Here is an 11,597-nt window from a genome sequence, read left to right as displayed (position 1 = left end):
TGTGCTGTTGCCACAGGCCCTGTTGAACACTCTGAAAACTCTGTCCCAGCCTTTCTTGTGGGACCCTTGCAGTCCTGCATCAGGAACTGAGCGATGGAAGCTTTAGGCCCAGGTTTGCCTCTAAATGTACAAAATTAATAACAGTGGAGGGGAAGATGGTGGGACACTGGTTCTGCTCTAACTGGTGAATATTTTCTTTTTTTTTTTCTTCTTTTCTATCATGCTGATGCAGGTTGAAATGCAGCTTGGCACAATATCCATTTTCTTCTCCATTTGTGAAACACGGAACAAAGTCTGGGCAAGCTGATGTTGCAGAGGAAAATCTGCAAATGTACTAGTTATCCTGAGCCTGAGGATGAAGTTAAAGCCAGCCAAAAGCAATTTCTGGAAAGTCAAGCCTGGTGTACATTTTCTTGAGTTTTGCTATGCCATCTTCACCTGAGTCTTATAAAAAAGCAAACAAAAAACTCAAACAAAAACAGACAAAAACCCAAAAAACAAACCCACACAAACCAATCAAACCAATGGATTAAAAAAACCCAAATAAAACCAAAGGGAATGAGGAGTTTGTATTAGTTGTGAGGATATCACAGCAGGCAAATGGCTGCTTCCCACCATGAAAAGCCACAGAAAACAGCTGCTCCAAAATATACCCAACAGGAGAACCATAAAAGTGATACATAGCAACTTTGGGGGCAGCTCCCCATTCAGGTGAAGGATGAGCACACAGTGGTACAGATCCAGCATTCCCCACCCTCCAGGCTGCTCTTTGCTCCTGATGAAAGACCCTTGCAGGACTGTGGCCCCTCTCAGTGCATTATAAATCATTCCCGCAGCTCTCAGTTGAGCCACTGGCCTTTCCAGAGCGAGATCCAGGCACAATCCTACTGCCTGCTGAGCCTCTCTGGGAGATCCTGAGCATCTTCCTGCCTAGAGCCACAAAAGAGCTCAGGCTCTCCCTGACTGGGTTTTCAGGGGAGGTTTCCATATCCCTGTGAGATGTGTTCATCCCTCAACACATCTGATTTTATGTACAATGATGTGTTTGGGTTCCTTCCCTTCTCCTGTGTGCCAGTGCGAAGTCACCCATGTGAATGGAGGGTATTGTGAGCAGGAAAATGCATTCCTGGGTTGCTTTTTTGCTTCACTGTCACTCAGCTGAACAGGGTCCTTTTCTTAGAGGGACTTACAAGAATGGGTAGGAATTTTGGCTCTGAGAGGAGCAGAAAGCACATTTTCTGCACCACATTCCCAACAGATGCTGTTTCCCTGGCAAAACAGTGACTGTCATTCATGTTCCTGGGAAGACTGTAAAGAGCCATTCAGAGATGACAGGTCCACCTGGCCTTTGGCTTTGTGTACCTCATTTCACATGTCCAGTTTCAAGGGCCATGAAAAGAGGCCACCTTTTGCCCTGGCAGTGCTGATCCCTCCTGCTGATGCCCTCCCTCAGCGTGGGAGGAATGCAGAGCTGGTCTCAGAGAAGCACAGGGCTTGAGGGTTCCTGTGTCATTTCCGTGTGTTGGTAACCATTATTGAACCACCTAGTTCTTGTCTCTTATTTATTGAACTCTGGTTGGTTTCTGGAATTGGTGAAGGATGTGGAGCTGCTGGAGCCACTCCAGGGAGACCTTTGAGCTCCTTCCAATGCCTGAAGGTGCTTGAGGAAACCTTGAGAGGAACTTTGGAAAAGGCTCTGGAGGGAGAGAACAAGGGGGAATGGGTTCAGCCTGACAAAGGACAGGTTTAGAAGGAGAGTGGGAAGAAATTCTTTTCTGTGAGATTGGAAAGAGCCTGGAACAGACTGACCAGAGAAGCTGTGGCAGCTCCATGCCTGGAGGTGTTCCAGACCAATTGGACAGGGCTTGGAGCAACCTGGCATAGTGGAAGGCAGGGGGCATGGAATGAGATGGTCATTAGTTCCTTCCTAAGCCAAACCATGCTAGGATTCTATGAGTGGGCTGCTGAACTTGGCCAAAAGAAGAGCTACATTGCCGAGGTTAAGTGAGAAGGGGGATTAGAGCCAGCTGTGTTTGCCCTTTAAATCCCTTCCAACATCAGTTCTGGGCTCTGTCTCTGGGTGTGGGCACAAAGGAGCCTTTGTTGTTCTTCAGTGGGGCTGAAATCTAAATCTCAGCGAGTGAAGATCAGAGGGTGACACGTGCTGCCGCTGGGGCCACTGTGTGGACTTGTTTTCAGAAAAATGGGAGATGCAGAGGAGAGAGAGGTTCCTGGATACAGTAACTCTACCTACACCTGGAACTGAGGCATCTGCCCAGGGATTTCGTATTCACCGACTGGGAAGGAAATCGAATCAGGGCTTGCTAATTTTCATGAAGTCAAACACCTGGGATTCACTTCAGACTTGCATTTTCCTGGAAGAATTCAACACAAGCGCTGTATATTTATACACAGGCCCTGGACTTTTCTGTTGTTTGATGAGACTACAATTTGTCTTCCTCTTGTGGTTCCTGCAATCCTTCCTCTCCTGAGGTTTGCAGTTGAATTACCAACCTCTACCCCAGGAATATTCATCTGTCATATTTTGGCTATTGTTGTTCTTCAAAGGAAAGCAAACAATGCGATTTGAAGCCAGGCCTCTTGCCAGAAAGATTTGATTGGAACCAAGTCCTGCCTCAAATCCAATCTCATCTCCATTGTTGTGTACGTCTATTAATTTTCCCATCATTGCTTTTCCATTTCTTATTACTATGCAGCTCAGTCTTGAACAACATCATTCAGAACTACACAGAAGTCACATACTGCTGCTTCCCTATTCCTATCTGCTTGTTACCTAATCCCACCCAGCTCTCTATTGAACATCTGCTTTTACCTGGGCTGACAGGTGTGTGTTTTAGCAGAAAATACTGCAAATCAGGGATGCAGAATTTCTCCTTACTCTGTGAATCTGATCAGGGTCCTTCCAATGTGTCACTGAACATGTGAATTCTCCCTTTCTCCCAACAACCCCCAGTGCTGGTTTTGGCTAAGATAAATCAGACAGCGCTGTTTGGAGTCACTCCCCACCTGCTTTTCCATCTCATGCAGCGGCTGGGGTAGGATGGCTGGTTAGGTTGTGCAGACACATTGCACTGCACCTTCCCCTGCTGGTGCCCAGCCTGGATCAGGGCAGGTTGGATGCCACATGGGATCCATCCTTTGCCATGCCATGCGATCCTCCATGCAGTAGGGATAACAAGGCCAGCACTGGGGAACCCCAGGTGCTGCAGCAGTGATATTTTTGGGAGAAACACGGAGCTGTGCATGGCCAGCTTGAAGTCTGCAGTTGTGTGAGCACCAGGCCTGCCATGCTGAGCCCAGGGCCACAAGCAGTGCTCACCCTGGCTGGGACACTGAGTCAGGGAGCTTTGCAATAATTGTTTAGCTTGGAAAAGCTCTCAAAGTTCATGGAGTCCAGCCCTCCCCTCAGCAGTGCCAAGCTCACCACTGAACCATGTCCCCAGGTGCCACATCCACACCTCCTTTAAATGCCTCCAGAGATGGTGACTCCAGTGCCCTGGGCAGTCTGTGCCACTGCTGGACTGCTCTTTGGTGAGGAAATTTTCTTAATATCCAGTCTAAGCTTCCACTGGTGCAACTTGAGGCTGTTTCCTCTTGTCCTGTTGGTTGTTACCTGGGAGAAGACTCTGTGCACACACACACACACACAGAGAGGGACAGATGGGCACAAGGCATGGGAATTCCCTTTGACTCCTCAAGCACAAACCTATGGGGATGGTCCTTTTTTTCTGCACAGCAGATAAAAACTGAAGCAGTGAGCTGTATCCTAACCAGGGAGATGGGGTAGAAAGATGCTTTGAAAGGGGATAAAACTTGCTGCCAGGCTTTCCTCCATGAGCAAGTCCAATTTCTTTCTCTCTTTTTAATTTTTTTTTTCTTTTGGTTCTGTGTTATTCCTCCGTGGGCAGGAGGCTGCAGGCATTTCAATTTTTTTCAAGTTCTTTTTACAAAAAGGGCCCAAAATATGTTCTCTTCTCAGAGGCAGTAAACAGCAAGTGCCCAGTGCAGCTTCTCTAAGCCTCTCTTCTCCTGTCTCAGGGAGAAAGGAGTTCTCCAAGCCCTAGAGCCTGAGTCACTCCTTGTGTGAGCATGAATTAACCAGGAATGTTCAAGAATTATTCCTGAATAATTCATGAACCTGAATTAATCATGCATTTTCATGAATTATTCATGAATAACTCATGGAAATGCAAGGTTTATTCATGCTCCAAAAAACCCAAGGCTTTTTCCCTTCTCTTCTGCTTTCTCTCCCTGTAAGAAACAGACCTGAAACAAGCTAAGGAAAAAAATAATATATGTATATGGGAAAAGAACAGGAATAATAGTGCTGAAACAAAACAACCAGGACCAAAGAATGCAAAAGCTCTTTCTTTCCTTTGCAGTGGGGACAGCAGGTGGGAGCTTTCCAAGCCAGACAAAGGAGACCTGACAAGGACCTGTGGTGAAGGGACAAGCACAAGGCAAGGAAGTGTCCGGTCACCTCCTCTGCTGGAACAGGCAGCAGAGACCTGGAGAGACAGGAGACATCTTGCAAGACTCAACACCTGGAGCAGTGCTAACCAGGCAAGGAGCAGCTCTGTTGCTATCAGGATTGTGATCTCTCTTTTTTCTCTCTCTGTTTTTGTGTTTGTGTAGTTTTGTTGCTTTCCTAAGGGTAAATGAACAACTGGTTTGGGGAAGGAAGATCACTGTGTTTTCTTTAAATGTTAAAAGAAAATCCCCTAGAGAGCTGTTTGGGCTGGGATTGTTTGCTGTCTGGAATGTGAGCTCTGTTTCTGAGAGGGAGAGGGCTCAGCTATGCATTTATCCCAGTTTCTGCTCTGTAGCCTTCCCTGCGTTTGGGAGAGGGCTGGGGGCAGCTGCCTGTTTCGGGGAAGGATGTAGGGAGACAGGCACACAGATCATTTGTATATGGTGCTTCCTGATAAAAAAAAATCAATGCCAGGTTGTGTATCAGTCAGGAGAAAAGGGCTGGAGAAAACCAGGTGTGAGACTGTGCCAGCAGGGCAGACTGACAGGTCTGGGGAGAGTTACAGTTCCTGCAGGGAGCTTTGCTGCAACTGATGGTGGCTGAGATAGGGAAAGAGAAAGTTCTCCAGGGTGAACTTGAACCTTCCAAGTGAGAGGAATCAAATCCAGGCAGGACTTTAATGGGGGTGTGGAGAGAAAACAAGAAACTGGAATAAATTGGGTCCTAGCTGCCCTTTCTGCCAGCTCCAACTCTCCTCTGCCTACCCCAGCTTCCTCCCATTTTCTTTGGACACTGTGGCCATTCTTCACTGGCCACAGCACATGGGCCCAGCCTTGTCCCCAGAACTCTTCTGCCAAATGCTGCTGCCGAGCAGAGCAGGCAGGACTGGGGTGATGCTGCCTGGGCCCTTAGGAGCTGGGAAGAAACTGCTCCTGAGCTCAGCAGCCCTCGGCTCCTCAGCTGCTCCTCTGGCATGGGAGATTTTGGAAATCACCACCAGCCCGGCTCTCCAGTTTTTCCGATGGTTGAAGTCTGCAGCTCCAGGGGCAGAAAGGGAAAGCTCAGTGGGCAGAGCCGTGGGCCAGGACTTAGGATCCAGCTCCTTGCAGCTTTGTTGCTTGACTGCCTTAGACATATCTATCACTGGTCTGTGCCTCAGTTTCCCCATGGGTGAAATGAAGGGAATTTTCTGTTCTCCTTATCAAAGCATTTTGATGTTTACTGGGGGAAATAATTGTGGAGGCAAGGGAACAATCATTTCCTGGAACACCCCTGGGTCTTTTTGAGTCTCTTCTCTGCACTGCCTTGATATCACACAGACACAGCCCTGCACTGGAGCAAACTGCTGGAGATCCACTGAAGTCATTTGAGCTGTGATGGTTCACAGGGGCAGAGGAGCCAGCCTGTGTCTGCTCAGTGGCTTGTTCAGCATCTGCTCAAAGTGTCAGCTGTGAGGGCTGGCCCTGCCTGATCCCAGGTGAGACCTGCCATGGCTGTCACTGCGAAGGACACTTGGATGCACTGAAGGCATGTGGTGCTGTGCTCAGTCAGACCCAAGACAGCCTCCTAGCAAAGGGCTTTAGGATAAGGCAAGCTCAGAAAGGTGGGAATGGGAACAGAGAAATGAAATAACTGGTAGAGCAAATGTAAGGCCAAGTATTTTATATCTGCAGGTTGTGCTGGCCTGGGTAAAGCACATCTTGTGAACACTCCCACCCACAGGAGAGCCCAGACCCCTGTGGTGACATTGCCACACTGTCCCTCTGCTCCAGGTGGGCAGCCCTGATGTCAGCCAAGCTCTACGTGCTCATCACTGGCCCGACGGCAGCCGGGTTATCGACATCGAGAACATCAAGGAGCCCCGCAAGCCCTTCCACCTCTGCACTGTGGGGGAGCAGGTCCTGGCCCGCTGCCCTGGATTCAGTGGGCTGTGCTGGGGTGTGGTGGAAGGCATAAGTGGTAAGTGACACCCCCCTGGCCTGGGTTTGCAATCTGGGGCTGCTCAGGAGCAGAAGGAGTTTAGTTCTGAAAGATCTTCTCTTCCTACAGAGCACAAAGGTATTTTGGAGAAGAAGCTGCTGGAAGATCGACAGCTCCTGGAGAAGTTAAGTGAGTAAGGGCTTTTGAAAATTGCACCTTTCAACTTCCATGGAGCTTTTTGGGTGGGAGGATGCTGAGCATGTTGTAGTCCCATCAAAAATTTCACATCATTGCAATCAGTGTACAAAGCACTGAGTGGGAGTGGAAGACAGACACGCTGCTGTCCCATTGCTCATCCTGAGTATCTCCCTTCCTTTCAGAAGAAGAACCAGCTGTCCACAGCATGATGCCATCCCCACCAAAAAAATCCAGGAAAACCTTTCCAAAATGGACCTCAGGGAATGCATCCAGGAAATACCCCAGTGACAGGAACTCTCCTGCAAAGCCACTGCTGAGGGTGGCTGAGGCCAGCCTGCCCCGTGATGCCAGCAGCTCCTCCATCAAGGACAGGCGTGTCCTGGGAAGCGTGGCAGGGAGTCCCTGCTCACTGGCAGCTCCCCCCCACCCAGCCAGTGCCTTCACACCTCCATCCACCTTCATCACCATGGCCATGCCAGGGCCAGGGACTTCCCAGAGTGAAGAGGACAGGGCTGGCCCAGCTGCCAGAGGTAACCTTGGGTTCTGGCTCTGCTGCCTGGTCCTGAGTGACAGGGTGGGATGGGGACTTGCAGAGCAGTCAGAAAACCTCTGCTTTGCTCCAGGGCTGTATGGGTTTGTCTCAGGGCTACAGAGGTTAGAGATGGCATTTCCTGGTCCTTTCCACCTGGGAGATCTGTTCCAGGAGGGCTGTCTAAAGGGAGATGCCTGTATGTAGTGTATGGTCTCTGCTCTGTCAGGCACCAGCTGTTTCCTGGGCTAGCAGTTCTCTCCCCCCAAGCCAAAAGACAATCTGAATGAATGAATGCCTGAATAACGAAATTCCCAAAAGCCCTGTGTCTCCATTAGTCAAACCTTCTCAGATTTGCCTATTTCCCTATTTTTCCACCCACTACTGCACCCATTAAATGCACTTATGAAAACGTGCTAGTGTCTTATTTACCTGCTGACTAACAGCAGCATCCAGAGATGATTTGGCTCTACTTGCCTTGCCCCCACCATATCATTTGCACTTAGAACAGAAGCCCTTGAGATGCCACTTTTTTCTAATAACAAATCTCCATTGATCAGTTCTGGAAAGCCTGTCTGGATCACTGCTATGCAAATGGAATAAGGTGTTGCCATGCAATCTATCAGGGGTGCTTAGATAATATGTTCTGGAGACAGAGGGGTTCAGGACCTTTTCAACAGCTGATTTTTCAGCTTGTCTCTCACCCTTGCTGCAGATTATGTTGCCCTTCCAATGAAGAGGAAGCCAGATGGCATCTTGTCCCCGTGCCAACAGCAGATCTGTCTGAACAGGTGACACCTGAAAGCACAATAAAGAGCCTGAATGTTTCACACCACACATATTGATTTCTGTCCACACTGTCTCCATTCTCTGGCAGTGCTTGCTTTGAGTAGATGCTCATGGAGGTTAAACCCAAAGCACAGAAGATAACAGAAGTTTGTGTGGGCACACACAGCAAGAAATGAGCCTGTGCTCTGATTCCATGGCGGGTCAGTGGGAGGTCCCCCATATCTGTGTGCCAGGGGGATGCAGAGGAGTTTGTGCACATTGAGAACCCTTCATGTTCCCTCTCAGTCTGTTTCATTCTTGTTGCAAATGAAACCAGAATTGACTTCGCTTTGAATTCCAGATAATTCTCCTCAGGAATGAAACTGAATGTGAGCACAAAGCTGTTTGTGGCAGTGCTGTTTAACTTGCTTGTTTCTTCCAGCCGTGAGGAGCGCAAGATTGATGCTTTGCAAGAGATGGATGGCTTTGAAAGGGCTCACAAAAATGTCAGTCCTGGTGAGATGGAAAGGTAATTAGCAAAAGAAGGCACTTGTTCCTAACTGTGTTCTCCTTCTCACTACGAAAGTGAGCAGTGAGATCACAGATGGGTGACAAAGTGGGGCAATTTTAAACTCCAAAGTTGCTGAGTCTCTTTGCAATCAAGCCAGGTGTTTCTGATTGTAGGGCTTAGATTTAGAGATGCAAGAAGACTCTAAAACAGTGCAGAAACTACAAAGCTCTTGCCTATAACAATCAAAACATGGCTGTGTGTTCCTTGTCTTACTGCTCATTACTTTGATGGCCAGTATCCAGTGATAAAATGATGCTAGGGACGTTTTTCTTGCCAAGAAATGGGTACCAAAAAAATTCAAGTTATGGTTCTTGCATTGTCATTTCCCACAAGTCTGTTGTTTAATACCACACATATATGTGTCCTGGGACTTGCAAGAAAGGCTTTATGTCTTTCCTTACAAATAAGAAGAAAACTGAGCATCAAAGTCTCCATGTATGCATGCCAAGGGGGAGTTGAGGGTTAAACTGAACATTCCTGAGAACTGAAAAGTCCAGATCATGTCACTTTTCTCTCCTGCCTTACTCCTCACCCAGGAATAGCTGGAAGGGCTGATAGTCTGTCAGAGGAGTTGTCCTGCCCTGCTGGCAGAAGGCATCTAATCACTGCTTGGGTGGAGGAGTGACATCCAGAGTGAGGACATGGTGTCTTCTTGCCTTTGCACAAGTGACTTTAATTTTTCAGGGTGGAGAAGATGGAGCAACTGGAAAGGATGGTGTTGGACCTCCAACAGGACGTCCTCTCTCTGAAGAAGAAGGTGCAGAGGCTGGAATCCCTGTCCTTCCAGGAGGAGCCCCACCGACAGCCGTGTGAGGTGGTGGAGCTCTTCAACGGCTACACCAAGGAGCAGCTCAAAGAGACCATCAGGTTTGACCAGAAAATCAGCACAGCCTGCAAGACTCTGCTCTACAAACTCTTCACCTCTGACTACATCCAGAGCCACTCCATCACAGGGCGCAGGGGCAACACCTTCCGGGAGGCCAAGCCCATGATGGACGAACACTGCATCAAAATCATCCGGGTGCTGCTGAAGCAGAAGTTTGGGGATCACCTCAGTGACACCGTGATCACAGAGAAGATCCAGAACGTACAGAAAGCCCTGAGGCAGAAGTTTAAGACAGAATGTCTCTGAGGAGTGGAGAATTTGGTGTCTCCTCCTGCCATTCCGTGTGTGCCCCTGAGCAGCCTTCCCAGGAGAGATGAGCCGAGCAGCTGCTGCTCAATAGATTTCCCCCAGGGAGCCAGCCCAAGTAAACCACGTGCTGAACACAGCTCAAACACTGCCAAACCTCTGCCTCCATTAACTGAGCAGGAACTGGGCCCAGCTTGGCTCGGTTTTTGCACTCTACAAGTTACTTCCCATCCAGTCTGTGTGAGAACCTCACTGTGGGTGCATGGAATCACCTCTACGACTCTGATGGTGCTCAAAGGCTTCAGGGCTCCATTTGAGTCCAAGAATGGGTCAGAAAGGTAGCCTTGTTCCACACTGCAGAAATGTTGGCTTTGGGATGGGGAATCCAGCTGCAGACAGCCTGTGTCACCCAATGTGGCTTCTCTCTCTCTGCCTCTGGTTGCCTCATTCTGCCTGTGGGACAATATTTACTCTTTCCTCACAGTGAATGTTTTATTTCCATCACTTAAGAAAGGCAGACTCATTAAAATGACACCTTAAAACATTCAGAAAAAGATATCTTGATTTTTTTCTGCCTATTTGAATGTAGCTATAAGGAGGAGTTGTCTTCCCTAACAAAAGCCTGCTGAACAAGAGAAAGGGTCACCCATGAAAGTTACATTAATTTTCCTTTCTAGATCAGATTATTTCCATACAAGAAAAATCCCCTACATTTTTATGACACAAGAGTGAGGGATGGAGGACAAAATATGGCCCAACTTTGCTTCAAAGACACACATATTGTGGACACTGTCAGTGTTATTTAAATACAGTATTTTTATCCTAGATAAGAAATGCCGAGTACAACCAGACACTTTGCTGAGGGACTACAGAGAAGGTCTAGAAAGACACATCTTTTCCTAAATAATTCAGAGCTGGAGTGTGGGTGGGTTAAAATTGTTCTAAGCATGAAAAGAATGAGATGCTGACACCAGTCCAGCACTTAACAGAAGTGTTGCAAAATACCAAACATTCCCTTTTACAGAGGCTTCTCTGACAAGGAATTGGTTTTCTCAGCTTAATTTTTAAATTATTCAGGAAAAGAAATGCCAGTGGGTTTGCATTAATCAAAACATTTGATTTAATTTATATGTTTTGTTGTGTTTTCAAGTATTTAATTTCTTCACAGTTACATGAGAAATAATAATGCAAAATAAATGTATTGGAGAAACAAGGAGCTGTTTTGAAAGGGGGGGGTGGGTGGGGGGGAAAGAAAGGTGTTATTCTCAGAATTTTCCTCCCCCTTCAGCCTTTATTTTTGAGCTCATCCATTAAAGTGGAGTTAATGCTGTGATGTATTTTGATTTTGGAGGGAGATAGGCTTGCCAATGTTTCTAGCACTATTTTCATCAGATGTTTTTAACAGTCATGTTAAATTGCAGAAGTAACAACTAAAGATATTCCTTTTGTTTTCCCAGTGCAATGTTTTTTCTAACTATTGTGCAAACACATTGGTGATGATTTCTGCTTTGTAGGGAGCTTGGCCTGAGCAGCAGCTGGAGCACATCTGCTGTGGTCACTAAGAGCCCAGAGTGCAGCTAGTCCTGGAAAATACACTGAAACTGAGCAGAACTGCCCCAAAACCTCCTCAGTGCAGAAACACACCAGCCCTGCCAGAAACCTGGGACCTTCCCACCGCAGGCCTTAGGCTGGAATCACTGCTCAGGGTGATGTTTTGAATGTTAACTTATCAGAGAGAAGATTGAGGAGGCACAACCTTGTCCTGCAGAACCTTGTTCCACCCCCTGCCATGGGCAGGGACACCTTCCACTGTCCCAGGTTCCTCCAAGCCCTGCCCAATCTGGCCTTGGACACTTCCAGGGATGGGGCAGCTTCTCTGGGCACCCTGTGCCAGTGTCTCTCTCAATCTCTCCTCTCAATGTTCATCACATTCCTCACCAAGCTGCAGCCTGGAAAGCCAGCTCATGAATGTTATTTATTAAAATAA

At 47.8% G+C, this 11,597-nt stretch overlaps 1 protein-coding gene and 1 long non-coding RNA gene across 2 annotated transcripts in view; one reads left to right on the top strand and one right to left on the bottom strand.

Moving 5' to 3' along the window:
• LOC140681105 (uncharacterized) overlaps positions 1-11,597 on the bottom strand; it is a 399,832-nt gene that overhangs the window by 194,788 nt on the left and 193,447 nt on the right. The window lies entirely within an intron of this gene.
• Positions 4,136-9,610, top strand: LOC140681036 (uncharacterized). The gene is made up of 8 exons (XM_072920194.1): positions 4,136-4,274; positions 4,404-4,584; positions 6,265-6,451; positions 6,542-6,601; positions 6,793-7,140; positions 7,855-7,930; positions 8,350-8,436; positions 9,163-9,610. The coding sequence occupies exons 1-8, from the start codon at positions 4,171-4,173 to the stop codon at positions 9,608-9,610; spliced, it is 1,491 nt and encodes a 496-aa protein (XP_072776295.1). The 5' UTR covers positions 4,136-4,170.

This window comes from Taeniopygia guttata, chromosome 31, assembly GCF_048771995.1.
Source record: "Taeniopygia guttata chromosome 31, bTaeGut7.mat, whole genome shotgun sequence".
In the NCBI taxonomy this organism is placed as follows: Eukaryota; Metazoa; Chordata; class Aves; order Passeriformes; family Estrildidae; genus Taeniopygia; species Taeniopygia guttata.
Note: the sequence above shows the minus strand (reverse complement) of the source record. Positions and strands in the feature narration are given on the sequence as shown.